The 19,336-nt window shown below is 49.2% G+C and overlaps 1 protein-coding gene across 1 annotated transcript in view; it reads left to right on the top strand.

Annotated features, from left to right (window-relative positions):
- Anks6 (ankyrin repeat and sterile alpha motif domain containing 6) overlaps positions 1-19,336 on the top strand; it is a 55,469-nt gene that overhangs the window by 8,288 nt on the left and 27,845 nt on the right. The window contains exons 2-9 of the mRNA XM_090330312.1: positions 768-1,267; positions 3,981-4,025; positions 4,894-5,098; positions 6,148-6,254; positions 6,781-6,929; positions 7,875-8,073; positions 8,576-8,625; positions 17,660-17,863. Coding sequence (XP_090186438.1) covers positions 768-1,267; positions 3,981-4,025; positions 4,894-5,098; positions 6,148-6,254; positions 6,781-6,929; positions 7,875-8,073; positions 8,576-8,625; positions 17,660-17,863 — 1,459 coding nt within the window. The remainder of the gene's footprint in view (positions 1-767; positions 1,268-3,980; positions 4,026-4,893; positions 5,099-6,147; positions 6,255-6,780; positions 6,930-7,874; positions 8,074-8,575; positions 8,626-17,659; positions 17,864-19,336) is intronic.

Genomic DNA, 19,336 nt, shown 5'->3' with positions numbered 1-19,336 from the left:
GAATCAGATGGCCCTGTCTGTGGGCAAATCGGAGCATAGGCACAGAATCAGGTTATTAGGCTGTAAAGCAGCTACTTGGGAGGCTGAGATCTGAGGGTCAGGGTTCAAAATCAGCCAGCCCTGGTGCCCAGCAACAAGACTCTTCTCTCCAATTAATCAGCAAAAAGCCAGAAGTAGAGATGTGGCTCAAGTGGTAGAGCACTAGTGCCTAGCCCTTGAGTTCAAATCCCCTCACCACCAGTAAATCAATAAAGATAAATAACAAATATAATGGACTCTGAGATGTGGGGGCTGCACGGTCTAAGAGGAAAAGGAGGTCAGAACCCGGTCTGATGCTGTCCTCATTGCAGTTTGGAATGGAAAATGCAGAGCAGTTGTTCAGCAGGGCTTGGCCTGCTGCTTCCTTTAGTCAACACTCTCCAGCTGCTTTACACAGAGACTCATTTAGGGCTCAGCAACCCTGTCGTGGGCACAGTTACAGCCCTGCTTTACAGACTTGGAAATTAATATCCTAGGAAGGCAAGATTCTTTGTCAGTGTCATGTGACTAGTAGACAGAGGAGCTAGATCTCAGCCCAGATAGAGACATTGCTATCGAGTAATGATGTATCTATAAGGCCAGCATGGTGTCTGACCCCGGACCCAGGCCTTTTATTCTCCTTATCTGTAGTGCCTTTACTAGTTGATGAGAAGTGAGGATTATGGGAGCTGTTGGCTGGTCCATGATCCCTCCACGTTCGTTGTTAACCATCTCCATCTCCCCGGCAGATGTGGCCATGCGAACGTGGCACACCTCCTTTTGGACCATGGAGCCGATGTCAACGCGCAGAACCGGCTGGGGGCCAGTGTGCTCACAGTGGCGGCTCGGGGAGGCCACCTGGGTGTGGTGAAGCTGTTGCTTGAGGCTGGTGCCGTCGTGGACCACTACAGTCCCTCAGGCGAGCAGCCGGGGATGGGTGGCAGAGATGAGCCGCTGGACATCACGGCCCTGATGGCCGCCATCCAGCATGGACACGAAGCCGTGGCGCGTCTGCTCATGGAATGGGGCGCAGACCCCAATCACACAGCTCGGACTGTGGGCTGGAGCCCACTGATGTTGGCCGCCCTCAGCGGGAGGCTTGGCATGGCCCAACAGCTAGTGGAGAAGGGGGCCAACCCTGATCACCTGAGTGCCCTGGAGAAGACTGCCTTCGAGGTCGCCCTTGACCGCAAGCACAGGGACCTTGCAGACTTCCTTGACCCACTGACCACCGTCAGGCCCAAAACAGGTCAGTCCATACCACCACTGCCTCTCCACGGCTTCGGAGATGACCCCAGGTTGTATTTAAGAAGGGCAACAGATGCGGGCGTCCCTCCCAGGAGGTCAGCAGGCCTTGGGCTGTGGGATGCTCACAAGGTGCGCTGAAGTGCCTGCCTGATGGTTACAGGTGTCTGCTGCCCTGCAGAGATCCTCAGCAGCTCTGCGTCTAGAAAGACTCCATAGCAGGTGGTCCTGGAATTCTTCTAGAACGGAAGCCAGCAGACTTCTTCCATAGAGGACGAGATTATAAATATTTGTGGCCTTGTGGACAATACTGTCTGTTGGAATACTCAGATCAATTAGAGTCAGAGTGGCCCTTTTGGTATGTAAATGATGGGTATGGTCCAGTGCCGATAAACTAATACAGAGACAGTCAGGCTTGGCCCAAAGACCAGCTCATCTGCTAGGGATCAGTCTCTAAGAATGAATGTACCTGAAATGAGTGAAAATTCGGCCCCTTTTGAGTTTCATGATTTGACATGCTCTGTTCTGTGCAATGCAGACGATCGAACCAGGGCCTCCCATGTACTAGGCTACAACTGAGCTACATCTCAGCTGAGTTCTGGTGTTTTGCAAACATTTATTCGTGCATCTTGTTTCTTTTTTTTTTTTTGCCAACTTGCTGGCATTTGCATGGTCTCTTAAGTAATCCTCAGCAAATCTGCCACAGGGCCCGACTCCTTTCCAGAACCTGTGGAGGGGTCAGGAAATCCACCCCTTCCAAGTGCAGCTGGCTATGACAGCCTCATAGACTATTGCTGCTATGACATCCTCTCATCACAGCTGTATGGGGGGGGTGGAGTGGTTGGAGCAGGTGTCTTCTCCTTTGGATAGACTAGAGTCCCTGGAGCTGCTGGGATGGGTTCCCGGGCACTGAAGCCTAAAGTAAAGAAAGGACAAACCCAGGTCATGGCACATCAGGGTCAGCCGCTGTAGACTCCGGAATGGTTTGTACTGACAGTCAACAGTTATTGATTGGGCAGCACTGAGACCAGTAATGCATGGTTCTCCGTTAAATGATCTGTCAATACTTAAAAGGCACATGACACAATTTTTTGAGGCTAAGATACAACACCATCTCTTTATTTTTTAAAAATATTTTCTATTATTATTAAAGTGATGTACAGAGGGCTTATAGTTATGTAAATCAGGTAATGAGTACATTTCTTTTTTAGTTGTTGTTGTTGGTTTTTTTTGTGGGTCATGGGGCTTGAACTCTAGGCCTGGGGCTGTCCCTGAGCTCTTCAGCTCAAAGCTACCGCCCTAGCCTCAAGCCACAACCTCACTTTCCCTTTTCTAGTGATTAATTGGAGATAAGAGTCCACCAGATCTCAGCCTCCAGAGTAGAGCTAGGATAACAGGTGTGAGCCACTGCCTGCCCTCATTCTCTCCCAGTTTTTCCCTCCTGTCCTCACCCACAGTACATTTTCAACAGTGTCTAGTGAGTGCCACACTCTCTTGGTAGCCTCTCTCAGGCAGTATTAGGCACATGCTTCGACAGGTGTGCTTGGCATTGAGACTCTGGGAGTTAAGTAAGGCTGGTGACTGGAAAAGAGCAGCTTTCTTTCCACTGGGCTTCATACTTATGAGGTGTTTTCACTCCTATATTGTCACCTAATCTCTGAAACAACTTGGTGACTTGGATGTCAACCTTATATTGGTGACAAAGAACCCAATGGCTTGAGCAGGCACAGAATCTCAGGCAGATTGCATACATGCTGCTTCTTGCACGGGTACCGCTTCTTCCAGTCTGATTTGGCCGGCCAGCCGCAGGAGGCCCTCGCAGCTGCTCTGTCTGCAGGATGCCGGGCGGGCTGCTGAGAGGAGCACTGCCTTAGGGCAGGAGCAGAGCACCCACTGGCCTAGGCTGGGAGGGAGGCATGGCAGCGGGAAAGGGCTCCCGTTGGTTGTGGGGAGAAAAGGAGATGGGGGTCTAGTTACCAACAGGGAAGCAAAGGCCAGCATGAAGATACCCTACTGGGCGCTCACTGCTGGGCAGCTGTGTCTGTAGTTCTCGGCAGGGGTCCTGTTCAGATTGCTTGGTTCTTGGGAAGGAAGGCGTGGGTTGAGTCCGGTTGAGCCTAGCCACTGTGTCTCAGGACTCTGCCTTGGCATTATCTCATGGTTATACCTTCACTTTTTTTCTCCATTCTGGGGCTGAAACTTATGGTCGGGGCACTGTCCTTGAGCACTTTCCCTCAAGGTTAGCACTCTATCACTTGAGCCAAGCACCACTTCTGGCTTTTTCTGTGGATGTGGTACCAAGGAATCAAACCCAGAGCTTCATGCATGCTAGGTGAGCACTCTACCACTAGGCTACACTCCTGGCCTATACTTTCAGTTTTGAAAGGAAAGCTGTCTGTTTCTTCCTCCAATTCTTACAGAAACCCAGGGTTTTCCAAAACGGTGCTTTCCCGCAAGATCGGGCTTTTCAGTATCTAGAAAGGACTGCTTCATTTGGATGCGATGGGGCAGTGATCTGACCCTGGATGTTTTGGGACTGTGCAGTAGGTTCCAGATGGTGGTTGGGGTCATCTGCTGAGGGTCTGCGGCTAGACAGCTCCCTAGAAGGAGATCTGCTCTAGAGGTTGGCTGTGTGATTACACCTTGTGATTTTATTGCTCCCTTGAATCTTTCTGAGCTTAACTTAAAAAAAAAATTTTTTTTTTCTGTTTACTCAGATGAGGAGAAGCGGCGTCCTGACATTTTCTACGCACTGAAGATGGGTAAGTACTTTGGAAAGACCTCTGCAGTGTTGAAGAACTCAGGGCCGTGTTCCCCCAGTCCAGTATCCCTGGTCCTTTCCAGGACCACCCAGAGGGCTTGAGAGACACATGGGAAATCTGTGGGTTTCCAGTTTCACCAGGGAAGTTCGGGTTCTGGAGGCCTGGCTTTATTAGGCCCCCTTGCCAGCTAAATTTCCTAGTTGTGCCCCCGTGTCTCTTGTGTCCCTCTGCACACCTGCTTACCGTAGTCTCCATGACAAAAGTCTGAGGGTTTCTACTCTCTGATTCAGATCCTGCCTCCAGGAAGTCCTCCCTGATACCTACCCTCCAACAACACCTGACACTGCCGTTCATCACTCTCTTCCTCTTTTGTCCTTTTTGGTGCTGGTACTGGGACTTGAACTCAAGGCCCAAGCTTTTGTGCTCAAGGCTAGCACTTTACCACGTGAGCCACAGCTCTACCTGTAGCTATTTGGTTTTTGTTTTTGTGTGTGTGGCTAATTGGAAATAAGAATCCCCTGGACTTTCCTGCTGGGACTAGCTTCATCCACTCTGCTCAGCTGTCAGTCTTCTGAGTAGCTAGGATTACAGACTGTGAGTCACCAGCCCCCGAACTCCTCTGTCTCTTCCAGTACAGTGTATCTCAATCAGTGTCTCCCCTTCCGCTGGTCTCCCCCATTTTCTCCTCTTCCATGAGACACAGCATCTCTGTCCATTTGTGTGCTTTTCTCTGTTCCTCATAAGGGCAGGGACTCGAGTGGCTAGCCCTCCTCAGTGGCCCCCCCATGATGTCCAGCAGGCACTGCAGATGAGTACTTGCTGTGGAAACCACAGCCCTTGGGTCACCAGACTCTTGCCACGTTTGCAGGAAACTTCCAGCTGGTCAAGGAGATAGCCGATGAAGACCCCAACCACGTGAACCTGGTCAACGGAGACGGGGCCACCCCACTGATGCTAGCAGCCGTCACCGGGCAGCTACTCCTGGTGCAGCTGCTGGTGGAGAGGCACGCTGACATCGACAAGCAAGACAGTGTGCATGGCTGGACAGCCCTCATGCAGGCCACCTACCACGGGTCAGCATCCCAACACCCCCTCTGTGACAAGGCAGAGCAGGTGCTCTGTTTGGGGTAGGGGCCTCTGGTGCCAAGATGCTATACATAACCCCCATGGCTGTGAAGACACTGAGGCCCACAGAAAAGATGGCTGCAACCAGGGTTCATTTTAGTCTGCATCTGATTTTCCATGGCCACATTCCCCCCTAGCCCACCATGGAGCTTCTCAGTGGTCCTGAGAAACCGGGCAACAGGAGTGTTTTAGAAAGAAACTTAAGGTCATCTAGTTCATTTGGTGTTTATACATTGAGGTCTGTGACCTTACGTGACCCCACTGGGAAGTACACAGGGTCAGTTCTGTCCTGGCTCCTGTTGGTGTTAGGCAGCCAGAGTCACCTGGCCTTCTTCAGGTGTGCGTGTTAGGGGCTGATGAGGCTTTCTTTAATTGCCCCATCCAGGAGGGCCCTTACTCCCTAGGGGATGCTTCTTTAGGAGTGGGACATCTTTGTGACTTCTAAATGGCTTGACTCAAATGCGAGTCTCCTCCTGTGAGGTGGTCATGTCATGTTCCTGCATTGTTGGCACCAGTGGGTTGTCTTAGTTGATGCGTCTCAGGCCTCCCTGGCAAGGCTTGACTGCATGAGGTGGTCCCAGTGGAGGGATGGGGTCAGACCCCTTGGAACATCATGACTGATTTAAAGTACATTTGTGTCTGACCCATCGAGTGGTGGGAAATGGTGGGGTGTGAGGCTGTTCATACCTGCTTCAAAGTTTAGAGACTGAGATGCCTTAATACAGTCAGCCTTCTGGCTCAGGTGGGTGGGTTACTTAGTTTCATGTTACTTTAACAAAATGCTGGAGGCAATGACCTGATAAAATAAAAGGTCTCTTTTGGCTCTTGATTCTGGAGGTTCCAGTCCAACATCAGCAACTCCAAGGCTTTAGGCCTCTGAAGAGGGCTGTGGATGGCATCAGTGAGGAGCGAATGAGCGACTGCTCACGTCTTGAGCCAGAAGGAAGGTGGGGAGAGTGTCCTGGAGTCTAATGCTGGCTGCTTCTTCCCTCCTCAGAAATAAGGAAATCGTGAAATACCTGCTGAACCAAGGGGCTGATGTCACTCTTCGTGCCAAAAATGGGTACACGGCTTTTGACCTGGTGATGCTGCTGAATGATCCGGGTGGGTTCTTGTATATCTGCACCACCCTTCTCAGCACCAGCCAGGGCAGCACCTCCTCTTTGAGCCCTGTCTGAAGCCCTGCCTGTTCCCAGGGGAGTAAGTTGCAAGTGTTACGACTTTTGAGCCAGGCACTTCCCTCTCCAGTGCAGTGCAGGGATCTGGCCAAGCTTCCCCAAACCTTTCCAGCGCCTTGCCCTCCAGCTGCAGTGTCTAAGAGGGAGGGCAGGTCTCTCTGGTCCTGGAACAGTATTTGTGTGATAGCCAGAATTGTCATGTGACTTGGGAAGAACTTTAGGGCCCAAGCCTAGATGGAGCCATGGCCCTGGCTCATAGTGCAGAAGCTGCAGATCAAGGGTACTGTGGCAGGGGTGCCAACATTACTGGCCTCTCATTAGTCCTCTGCTGGCCCTTCCCGTCTCCTCTGCTGTGACAGGCCCTTTTCTTAGAGCTGACTTCTGAATGTGATGAGTCAACCTGAACCCGACAGACATATTTGCAGGTAAAACACTGCCTTTTGTGTCCATAGACACGGAACTTGTTCGACTGCTGGCATCTGTCTGCATGCAGGTGACCAAGGACAAGGGCCGGCCCAGCCATCCACCGTGCCCACCCCACTCGAAGGTCAGACAGCCCTGGAGCATCCCCGTGCTGCCTGATGACAAGGGCGGCCTAAAGGTTTGCTTCTCCCCATTTGAAAAGATCCCAGAGGGCCTGGCGGGGGTGGAGGTGAGGGCCCACTGCTTCCAGTTACCTCCGGCAGGATCAACTGGGAGGCCCCAAGGGGCCTGACAGCTAATCTGAGGGAGCAATAGAACAAACTGGGGTCATCACACAAAACAGCAAATCTTTGAAAATGTCTCTGTGACATAGTCCTTAGAAGGCTTATCCTTCCATGCCTCTTTCCAGGCACTGTTTTGGCTGTTGGCTGTTTGTCTCATCTGAGGTCTCTCTGTGGCCCAGAGGCTGCTTAACTGCTTTCCCGGAAATGAGTTCTACTTGCAGATTTTCTACTCCACATCCTGCTCTGCATGCCTAGAGCCAAATTTGTGTTATTCCTGAAGGCCCAGTGCTTGCCACGCACTCCTGGCCCTCCCTCCCCAGCGGCTGGTTCTTCCTCACAGAGGGAGTGTGCAGTCCTTCATCCCTTTGGCAGGAGTCCTGAGGTCCCCTGGGTGATAGGCCCAGGCCTGCCTGCATGGACATTGGCTCCCACAACAGACCATCCAGGCTACCCCACTCAGTCCCCTGACTCTGCTTGGTCCCTCTCTGAGCTAGAAGGAGGGAACAGTGCAAAGATTGAGGGTGTATTTTTTTTGTCTACTTTCCTATCCCTGTTTCACTGGAAGACTGAGCAGGTCAGCTTCCTTACTTGGCTCTGTGCTTCTCCATGTGCAGTGAGGAGATTGAAAGAATGAGGCATGGCAGAGAGAGGTTACTGACACACCCACATGTTGGAAAAGGTCAGGAAGGATTCAGTGGGAAGCACTGATTGTCAAGAAGTATGCTATGTTTGATTGGTGATGCCTGCCTAGAGCTTAGAAGGGGAGTCCCTGTCCCTGGGCCACCCTCCCTGCTCCTGCTCTGCAGAGAGCTGACCTCTGCCCTGCCTTCCCTCGGCAGTCCTGGTGGAACCGAATGTCCAATAGGTTCCGCAAGCTCAAACTGATGCAGACACTGCCCCGAGGGCTGTCCAGCAACCAGCCTCTGCCTTTCTCTGACGAGCCTGAGCCAGCACTGGACTCCACAATGAGGGCCGCCTCCCAGGATAGGATTGGCCACCCATGGCCCCCCAATACAGCCCCTGTGGCCAAAGACAGTGGTAAGAAGTGGTGGCACGTGGGGGTGGCATCTTCCTGCAGGGGCTGTCTGCTTCATAGCCCTATGTCCCATGGTGGACCACAGGCCAGGCAGTCCTGTCTTGAAATGGAAGGGGTTCCCTGTGAATAGGCAATGAGCTCCCCAGCAATGGGAGAGTTCAACCCAGTGGGCAACTCTGCCAGGTCACTGAAGGAGACTTGCATACCAAAGGAAAGTAGAATAGCTAGGATCTCTCCAACAGACCAATTGTCTGCGACGGACTATTGAGCGGCGCTCCCCTGTCTGACCCTGCACAACAATGGCTGATGGAATAGCTCAAAACATGCTCCAAGATTCTTTCTAAATGCCTCCCATCTATTAGAGTATCGAATACCAATTGCCATTAAATAATTAATCACCCCTGAGAATTGGCTTTCCAGGATGAAGGTTGTCCAGCCAGCCACTCATCCTCAGGCTGAGGCCACAGGAGAAGGCCTTTCAGGAAGCTTCCATTTGTCCCTCAGGTCCTGGGAACCCAAGAGGAGAGAAGGAAGATGCATTATTGACAACCATGGTGAGTGTGTGTGTGTGTGGGGGTGCTTCTGAAAGCCTCTGATCATCAGCTGATTGACAGAGGGACATGGGTGCTTTCCACCCTGTGGCAGTCACAGGTGGAGTGGATGATTACATGTGTAACATTGAGTTGCACTAAGGATTTGAAACAGATGCCAGCCATGAACTATGGGCAAGGATGTACCAGTGCTTGATGGCTGGATTCAAGTCCTTATGTGCTCAAGTGGGACCTGAAGAGGCGGGAATTGATGGTGGACAGAGACTCACCACCTAAGTTGTGGAGAATCAGGGAAAGGGGAGGCACAGGGGAGAGCATGTGCCCAGCCTGGGGGAGTTCTCAGTGTCCTCATCTGTGCACTACAGGTACATCCAGACTAAGCTCAGCCAGAATTGACTGCAGGTCCCAATGGATAGTGGTGGAACACATCAGGTTATTTCCCTCACATAAATGAAGTTCAAGACTGGAGCTAGAGACCTAGATTCTTTCTACCTGTTGATGCCCCATGTATGGTGGCCTGTTATACTAAAAGCTGACCCATCTTGTGACATTTCATGACCTTGATGGTCTAGTCTGATCACTTTTAAGTTGTAAAGTTTAATTATAGTATCTTCTTTTAGAATCCTTGTGATCTCATCCTCCATTTTAAGTTCCCTTTTCATTTTCTCATCACCCATGGCCATCAATTCTTCTTCAAGATCTTGAAAACCTAAAGAGTTTCAGGAAATGGGAAGTTGAAGTAAGCCTTCCTCTACTTCATACTGGTGTGGTGTACAGGTGACACATGAGCCAGTGTGTTTAGGGGGAGCCATGCTGCAGAAACACGGCAGTAGGCTGGGATCTGTGAGATGCAGCAGGGAATACTGCAGCAGAGTAAGAGCCCACAGATGACCAGAGCCAGGAACAAGAGTAAAACATGGTTTCCATGTCAACCTGAGGACCAAGAAGAGAGATGCCCTCTAAGTTCTAGGCTGAATTGTCTGAATATAGCACAGCATTTTGTTTTAAGGTGGCACACATGTCACCTGGTGCTATGGTTCAGACATTGAGGACTAGTCCTGTTTTGAAGTACTGCCTGCCTCTCTATCCTCTCCTCAGAGTTTAGTAAGGTTTGCCCTTATGCTGTATTATTTATACTTTTATAGCCTGGAACCAAGAAGAAACAAACTTGGCTAGAACATTAACAAATAGATGGTTTCATAGGAAGAGAAGCATTTGAATTTCTCTTGGAGCTATAGAAATAGTGGGTATAGCAGGGAAAAGGATCGAAGTCTCTGTGTAGTTGGAAGTTCTGCGTGAAAGTAGCCTTGCTGATGGACCATTTCTTCTCTGTATCTAGGCTTTAGTTGCTTTTGGAAGTGACTCTATTTGGATTATAACAAAATCCCTCTTGTCTGAGCAGCTTTCCTCCAAACTCATCCCCAGGATAGGCTTTATTCAGTAAGTCCTTTTGCATTGCCAGGAAGAGAGATCCTTCATCAGATCGGGGTGACAGACATGCCAGGTGGGAAGCTGTGCCAAGAAGACCCTTTGGAACCAAACTTAAACAACAAAAAGATTTAGAAGAAGTACCTGCTAGGCAGTGCTAACTTGGAATCCATTACATTTAAAAAGCTAACTCAGATCGACAAGTCAGTAGTCTAAGAGCTGTCCTCTGGGCCTGACTGCATATATTCCAGCAGAGGATCAAAACTGCAATGAAAAAAGACTTAGAATAGCTATGTTTTAAAATTTTGAAAGCAGTCTAGTTATTTCTGTTGCATATAGTATTTTAAGATAATAACGGAGATCGACAGCACTGTTAGGACCATAAAGCTTTTTTTGTTGTTGTTGTTTTTTGTTTTTTGCCAGTCCTGGGCTTGAGCTCAGGGCCTGAGCCACTGTCCTTGGACTTTCTCAAGGCTAGAGCTCTACCACTTGAGCCTCAGCACCACTTCTGGATTTTTTTCTATGTATGTGGTACTGAGGAATCGAACCTGGGTCTTCGTGCATGCTAGGCAAGCACTCTACCACTAGGCCAAACTCCCAGCCCCCAGCTTTTCTTTTTATAATTAGGAACTCATGGACATGAGCCTGCATTGACTAGTGGGGTCATTAACAATGTAAATTTAGAAGGCATTAACTTGGTAAAGTGTTTTTCTAAGCTTTGCATCCTAGAAGGCTTATATAAGTCAACTTTGACTCAGCTATAACTCAGTGTCCTAAGAAGTCAAAAGTGAACAGAATGATATTAAGACCACCTCATGGAGAATTGAGAGCTAATTTTACATCAGTGCATTTAATCTTGACTTTAGAAAAGCCATTCAGATCTGGGTGCTGGTGGCTCCTGCCTACAATGCTAACTTTTTAAGAGGCTGAGGCCTGGAGGATCATGGTTCAGAGCCAGCCTAGGCAGAAAAAGTCAATGATACTCCAGTTAATTATCAGAATGCCAGACTAAAGGCTTGGCTCAAGTGTTAGAGTGCCAGCTATGAGTGAAAACAGAATGAAAGCTTTAGGCCCTGTGTTCAAACCTCAGACTGAGTACAAAAGAAAAAGAAAAGCCTTCAGATAATCTTTTAAATTATAAACAAGGTAATGATCCACATCTAAACTTGAAAAAATTTCATATTTAAACCAGGCACAGTGGCTTCCACCTATAATCCTAGCTACTCAGGAGGCTGAGATCTGAGTGTCAAGGTTTGAAGCCAGCCCTGGCACCAAAGGACCTGACACTCTTATCTCCAGCTCACCTCTAGAAAACAGGAAGTGGGGCTTGGCTTTAAGGGTAGGGCAGTAGCCTTGAGCTAAAGAGCTCAGGGACAGTGCCCGGGCTGAGTTCAAGCCCCATGACCTTCCCCCACACACAAAAAAAATTCATATTTAGGGGCTGGGAGTTTGGCCGAGTGGTAAAGTGCTTGCCTAGCATGCATGCCTAGCATTTGATTCCTTGGTATTCTATACATAGAAAAAAAAGCTGGAAGTGATAGTGAGACTCAAGTGCTAGCCTTGAAAAAGCCCAAGGACAGTGCCCAGGCCCTGAGCTCAAGCCCCAGGACTGGCAAAAAAAATTCAATATTAATATACATAAGACCTACTCTTACATTTTGCTATGTTCTTGAACCCTCTTTTTGTTTTGTTCGTTAATCTCACCCTACTTTTCCATTTTGGAACAGTATTTGAAAACAAAGCTTCCTATACAAAATCCTTTTTCACCTCAAAGCATTACTTCTTCCTTTTAACTTTGTTTTCCCCAAACACATCTCATTCCCTCCTATATCCTATTTGCTGATTTCTTTCTGTCCTTCCTTTCCAATATACACTTTGAAATTGCTTTTACCAAACTTTTGGATATGAACATTTTTTTTCTTCTCTCCCTAAAATAATATAGTCTTAGCAGCTTCTGTTTCATTGAAGACCCAGGGAGAAAAGCAATATAAAGCTGTTTTTCTATATAATAATAGGTTAGGAAGACATTTTTGTTAGTAGATCGATGTCCTTTAAAAGAAAATTCAAATTATACATATGACAATATCAAGCAGCCATTATTTTTTTTACCAGTCCTGGGCCTTGAACTCAGGAGCCTGAGCACTGTCCTTGGGCTTTCCCAAGGGTAGCACTCTACCACTGGAGCCACAGACCATTTCCAGCTTTTATTCTATGTATGTGGTACCGAGGAATCAAACCCAGCTCTTTGTGAATGCTAGGCAAGCACTCTTACCACTAGGCCAAACTACAGGCCCCAAACAGCCAATTTTAAAAAAACTTTCTTGTTGGGGTTTTGTACAGAGGGGTTACAGTTCATACATCAGGTGGTGAGTACACCTTCTTGAACGTTGTTACCCCTTCCATGTTTTACTCCCACATTTCCTCCACCCCCCCCCCGCCCTCTCCCACTCACCTTGTTTTTCCCTTCCCTTCCCTTTTTCAAATAAACAAATTAACATATACTAGGTACCACATTCCAATACAGTAACAACATGAGATAAACCTTAAGGGGAAAAAGGAGAAAAGAAATAGCTTCACATTAAGAATAACAATCAGAAAGGTAAACCTCTTGTTTCCATATCCTGAAGTTCATTTCGCTTAGCCTCATCCTATATGGACATATGTACACAGCTTTTGAGCTATTATGATCCTCTGCGAGGAGAATCCTAGATGTATACTGATTGTTATAAATGAGGGAGGCCGTGGAGCCTATGTTTCTTTGAGTCTGAGTAGCAAGAGTGACACCTTTATATATTAACTTTAAAAAGCGGTTCAAGGGAAGTGGGCCTGTAGCCCCAGGGGTAGGGCTGTAGCCTTGAGATGAAGAGCTCAGGGACAACACCCAGGCCCAGAGTTCAAGCCCTTTGACCAATTAAAAAAAAAAAAAGCTGGCACAGGCTCACACCTGTAATCCTAGCTACTCAGAAGGCTGAGATCTGAGGCTCGAAGTTCAAAAGCAGCCCTGGCACTAAAGAATGTGAGACTCTTCAATTAATCATTAGAAAATGAGCAGTGGGTCTGTTGCTCAAGTGGTAGGGCACTTGAGCTAAAGAGCTCAGGGACAGCACTCAGGCCTAGAGTTCAAGCCCTATGACCCACCAAAATAAATAATTAAAAAGCAGTTTAAGAGCCATCCTAAAAAAGGTTCACATACATACACAGAAAGTTTTAGCTTAGGTATGCCAAGACTGTAATGTGCATCAACATTGAGCTGAAAAATGAAAATTGGCCATAATGACTAGTCAGTTGTTCTCTGATAGCCTGAGTGCAAGTGAAAGTTTTGTCCCGCCCTTGATGGGCCAATGCACAAAATAACACCTGTGCCAAGCACATCACGCCTGTGTATTCTTAGACTTTGTAACCACTGTGGTCTCTCTCAGTGACTTCCCCTCAAGTCAGAGGACAGAGTGGCAGAGTCCACCTGGAGAGTTAGAGCAGAATCTGCAAAAGATGGAAGCATTCCGGAGGAAAGGAAATAGGTGAGTGTCATCGGCAGGAAGCCCATCCAGAGCGTTAGTAGAGGATTGGGTGGGAACGTGTGCGCATGTGCACCAGCCTTGGGGGCTTAAACTCAGGGCCTGGGCACTGTCCCTGAGCTTCTGTGCTCCACCTCTTGAGCCACAGCCCCATTTTTAGTATTTTGATAGAGATAAGAATCTCAGGGACTTTCCTACCCAGGTTGGCCTTGAACTGTGATCCTCAGATCTCAGCCTCCTTAGTAGATAGGATTATAGGTGTGAGCCACCAGTGCCCAGCTAAAGTAGGAAACTTTTTTTTTTTTTTTGGTGGGTCATGGGGCCTGGCTGCTGTCCCTGAGCTCTTCAGCTCAAGGCTACCACCCTACCCTTGTGCCAAGCCCCACTTCCCATTTTCTAGAGGTTAATGGGACATAAGAGTCTCAGGTCCTTTTGTGCCCAGGCTGGCTTTGAACCTTAATCTTCAGATCTCAGCCTCTTGAGTAGCTAGGATTACAGGCGTGAGCCACCACGCCTGGCTACAGAAACTTTTTTTTTTTAAACTAAGGGTCATTTGGATCATCATTAGTATTCTATACAAAATTATCAATACAAGTAGCTTGGCCACAGCCATGGAGAGCACAATGTCTGTGCAATCATGTAGCAAACGATTTCACAGGTATTCAGCTCATGGGCCCCAGGTTCCCCAGCCCTGTTAGAAAGTCTCCATGGAAACAGATCATGACCCACTTTTTGACTAGTGACAAACTAGTCCTATATGGTGGATGAGGGGAATCACACAGACTGTGCTAGAAGAAAAGAAAGACCAGGATACTATGGAGGCTGGCAAGGTAAAACAGAAGTGAACTAGGGCATCATCTAGAATGTCTTTGAACAGGAGAGACACCTCTGGCCTCCCTTCCATAGGTCTGGATTCTGAGAGAGAAACATGAAGGTCTGGACATAGGGAACCTCAGACCATTTAGAAGAATTCAGCAGAAAAGACCCACTGAGGCTGGGAGTTTGGTCTAGTGGTAGAGTGCTTGCCTAGCATGCACAAAGACCCGGGTTCTATTCCTTGGTACCACACACATAGAAAAAGCTGGAAGTGGTGCTGTGCCCAAGTGGTGAACTTTAGCTTTGAGAAAGCCCAAGGATAGTGCTCAGGCCCTGAGTTCAAGCCCCAGGGCTGGCAAGGAAGGAAGGAAGGAAGGAAGGAGCCCACTGAGAGTGCCATCTTGAAGCCAGACTTGTTGATCTGGTAGTTTGTAAGCTGACTATGGTACATTACAAAGAATGACCCTGCGGGGAGAGCTGACATGTGCCCTTTCTGGAAGAAGGATGACAGTTTCAGTCATTGTCTAGGCACAGTGTCCCCTCCTAGAGTGACAATCTGAAACCTGGAGCTTAGATAAGGGAGGCTTATATCTCCCATCCACAAGCTAGGTAAACCCTTGGGGCTTACTTTTTAGAGTATCTTTCTAGTGTCTGGAAAGTTAGTGTAGTGCACTCTTCTCTAAATTCCCTCCTGACATCTCCCTGCCTCTATCTCCCAGTGTCTGTGTTTCCCGGCAATCTGTCATGTCTCTCAGTGTCTTTTGTGGCATAAGGGAATTTCATCTAATTAAATTCAAGATACTATAAAGGGAGGTGTACGAAAAGGCAAAGAAAGAAGCCAGAAACAAAGGAAATGCTTTAATGAGAGAAGACCATATTTGGTGTGTATATGTGTGTGGGGGGGGGAGGGGCAAACTCAGTGGAGCAACCCAGTTTCCCAAAGACTGGAACAATAGAAAGGAGCTAGGGAGGGAAGGAGGAAAGGGGTAGGGAAGACATCAGTCCTTAAAAGGGAAAATAAATGCCTGAAGGCTTGAGTTCTAGGTTAGATTAGATACTAAGAGATAGATAAGGGCCTCTTAAGTGCCTGTATTTGAGATATTAGAGACTAGATAACATCTGAGCCATCTAATAAGGGACAAATGAGTCCAACTCTGTGGCATATGGTGCCAAACCAAGCAGTCAATCCCAATGGCATCCAATAGAGAAAACTCAGATTGGAGATTCTAGAGAGCAGCTGGTGGGGAAAGGACCCCTGGCACTTAGTAACCTCCTAGGAAGGCAGGGAGAATAACAGTGGATAAGGAAAAGATAGCAGTCAGAATCAGAGTAGTAGAAAGGTGATTGCCAGGCAGAGCTGCTTTCCCCCTCCCAGATGGGCAGAGGGCAGGGTTCTGACGTCCTGCTGAAACAGATGTATTGTGTTTTAAGTCACAGCTTTACCATGAAGAGAATTGAGACAAGATGTGAAATGTAGTGACAGGAAAAAAATAAAGTGTCAGGAAAAGAATACACTTCCAGTGGACTAAAAGTGGGTCTTTTCTAGGGCAAGAACCACCCTAGTTTGGGCTGTCAGGTCAGGTCAGCCCCAGGTGGTTTAGTGCTCTGCCATGTGAGCTCATCTAAGGCACTGGAGTCTTGTGGTTGACATTCCCGTAGTGCCTGGACCCTCCTGGAGGCCAGCAGAGGGCAGTATTGGCAAAGACAGGAGAATTAGCCAAAGAGTTCCCCTACCTACAAGACAAGAGGCACTAGAAACTCAGACCTAGGCTCTCCCCAGCAGGTTCTGCCTACACACCCCGCCAGGCCAGCAGGGGTGAATTGTGGGCCCCCAGAAGTGGGAGCTTGTGCAGCGTGACACAGCTCACACTCTTACATGGCAGTAACAACTTTCAGTCTAAAGACAAGTGTCTAGGAATTTGGGGAAATAATGACAGAAGTATCAAGAAGGAAAATGAAATCACCCCCAGTCACATACTCAGAGTTATGGGCTGTATTTTATGGTATGTATTTTCTGAGTATTTTGCCTAAGCATTTTAAGCACATATGAATATTGTATAATATTATGTATAATAATAGCATATACCACAGCACTTACTAAATGCCAGCCACTATTCTGGGCACTCTGCATATATTAACTCATTTAATCTGCCTGAGAACTGTGTGAGGCTGATGGCTTCATCATTGCTCCTGTGTTGTTCGCTGTGTTGTCCCAACACTAGCCATGCTACATTTAAGGTCACCGGATATGGAGTGGCTTTCCTTGTCAGGGTGTGTACTTTCAACAACTCTGTGGAATGCCGTCATTACTTCAAACTCCTCCCATTGCCCAGTGATTCCTCAAGATAAATACCAAGGAAGCAAACTCTTAGGCAATGGGTGGGAAGGTGGCTTCCAGAAAGGGATGCAGTGGTGGCATTGCTGCCCCGTATGTCCAGCCCTGCCCAGCTCTGCTCCTGCAGGTCGAGGATGTCAAGGGCATGGGGGAAGCACATCCTCAGGAAAGCAGCCCAGTGGGCATGAGGGAGCAGCTGCCCTCCCCTGCTCTCCTTCCCAGTACCCAGCAGAGGGCTCCAGTGCTCCTGCTTCCCACCCTGCAGGCCACCGCGTGGGTGTGGGCAGCCATCGGTGCACAGATGCCACCTGCCCAGCTCCCGAGGCCGGTTTAGCTGTGGGATGCCCATCCCTGCAAAGCGCCATCTGGCACTGAGTTTCCCTGTCTTCTTAATTAACGCAAGTGTGGACGGAGTGACTGCTGTTCCTTGATGAACCCCCATCACTGTGTGGATTTTAGACTCACCCACCCACCTCTCCCCCAAGTCACATTTTCCCAAAGTCAAACCTGCTGGGTGGAAGGCCAGCAGTGAGGCATGGCTGTGTGGGCCGGCAGGTGGTGAGTGGGGAAAGCCGTGGGCAGCGCTTCTGTGCCTCTCCCCAGCCCTTCCCCGCTTGTGATGGTCTCCTCACAGCTTAGTTCCCTCATCCTGTATCTCCCGCTCAGCTCCAGGCCTTCCACGTCTTGTACCCCTGAGAGAATACCCTCCCAGGCTTCCCAGGACTGCTCACCTTGGCTTTCTCTCCCTTCATGGCATTGTGGGAGTGGGTGGGTGTTGAGAGCTGAGGCTGCTACCTGGGCTCTAGTCTCAGATGGAGAAATCATTGGCCTGTGGGGGAATGGGTGGGTGCCAGCCACAGGAAGATGGGACAAACAGAGTCCTAACCCCCAGAGTGGACCCCCATCTTGGATCTGTCTAACCCCCGGATCTTTTCTTTCTCAGCTGCGGAATGGAGCCCCCTTCCCCAGACTCCCAAGCGACAAGCTGAAGGCAGTCATCCCCCCTTTCCTGCCCCCATCCAGCTTTGAGCTGTGGAGCTCTGATCGGTCCCGGACCTGTCACAACGGGAAGACCGACCCCCCCAAGACTGTGCTGCCCCAGCGAGGCGGCAGGACACACCCTGTGGGCAGCACAGGCACAGACGCCGTAAGTTCCCAGTCAGGTCCTGACATTCATGGAATGGGGTTGTATAGTGGGCAGCAGGACCTCAGACTCACCAAGTCGGGGCTCAGAGCTTACGTTCCCTTTGAGCCATATCCTGTTGCCTATGTAGTCCTACTGTAAAACTCAGTGACTTTTGGAAGAGGTGAATGTCATGCCATCAGAGGCATCTGACCTCTCTCTGGAACTCTGGAGCTCTGGGGACCATATTTGAAAATATGTTCTATCTATCTAACCTAACCTTCTTTTCAGTGCTGAGACTGGGACCCAGCCAGGAGGGAATGACCTTCTGACAGCCATGACCCAGGTGGCTAGGGACCTAGGATTGGAAATTACGTTCTCAGCTTCTAATCACACCTCATGCCACCGTCACTCAGGTGCACACAGCAAGAGACCAACTTCCTGCACTGTTTTCTTGAGAGAATAGGATATGATGGTGCCTAACATTGGTGTTGGCCCCTTGACCTGTTTCGGTACCTTCCCGAGGTGGTAGGTTGTCCGTAGTGCGTGTGTAGGTTGTTCACATTGTGGGCACAGTACAGACAAACTGAGGGCAGGGATTTAGGGAGGGCCCTGTGGCTGAATGCCCAGGGGTTGCAGGAGCTCCTGGCCTTCTGCTGCATCTGTATGACACATCTGCCCCTGCTCTCCCTGCTGCCACGGTACCATTGCAATATTAAATCACTCATGGGAGGCCAAGAACCTGGTGCTCAGAGATGCTGTTCAGGCTGGCCGTACCGTTTTGTGTTCTGACCCTCTTCCCAGTCAGGTGGGAGGGTACCTGAACCGTCTTGAGACATCTTAGCATAACTGAGCCCAGAGAACCAAGGTCAGCATCACCAGTGAATTGCTCACTGAATGCAGTGAGCACTCCATGGAGCACAGCCAGCCTGCTGTGGTGGTCCCGTCTGTGTGCCCCACACTATGGGCACAGATGCGAAACCGAGGACAGCGTGCAAGATGCCTGGCCAGGCTCTCAGGGAGGCATTAGAGCTGCAGGCTGGCAGTGTCCCAGACAGAAGACATGTGTGAGCCCGGGCTGTGGCTGGCATTCTTTGTTGTGGCCTTCCCTTGGGCCACTTCAGCAGGGTCCCCAGAATGACTTTCCTAGCACGACTGCAACCCACACTGGGTTTATTGCCTCAGAACAGCCAAAATGTCCTCTCTTGTGTAGAGGGCAGAGACCTGGAAGTGAGGGATATGCAGATCCAGGCTCCCTCTGAAGGCTGGGAGGCTTGGGGGATCTGCTGTTACCATTACAGCATCTGTGGTCTCTAGACCTTCCTGGCGCCGTGGCCATGGGTGTCCAGTCTCTGTCCCCAGGGCCACCTAACATCCTCTTTTCAGGATGCCCTCTGCCTGTCTTGAGTTTAGGGCTCACCAGGTCCCCCAGGATTAGCTGTCACCCCAAAGCCTTGTATATGTTGTGTATGCACATCCCAGGAGGAAATGAGCCTT

The sequence above is a fragment of the Megascapheus bottae genome, chromosome 3, assembly GCF_031878675.1.
Source record: "Megascapheus bottae isolate mThoBot1 chromosome 3, mThoBot2.hap1, whole genome shotgun sequence".
Taxonomy (NCBI): domain Eukaryota; kingdom Metazoa; phylum Chordata; class Mammalia; order Rodentia; family Geomyidae; genus Megascapheus; species Megascapheus bottae.
The sequence above is the reverse complement of the archived record's forward strand: the minus strand, read 5'-3'. Positions and strand labels throughout refer to the sequence as shown.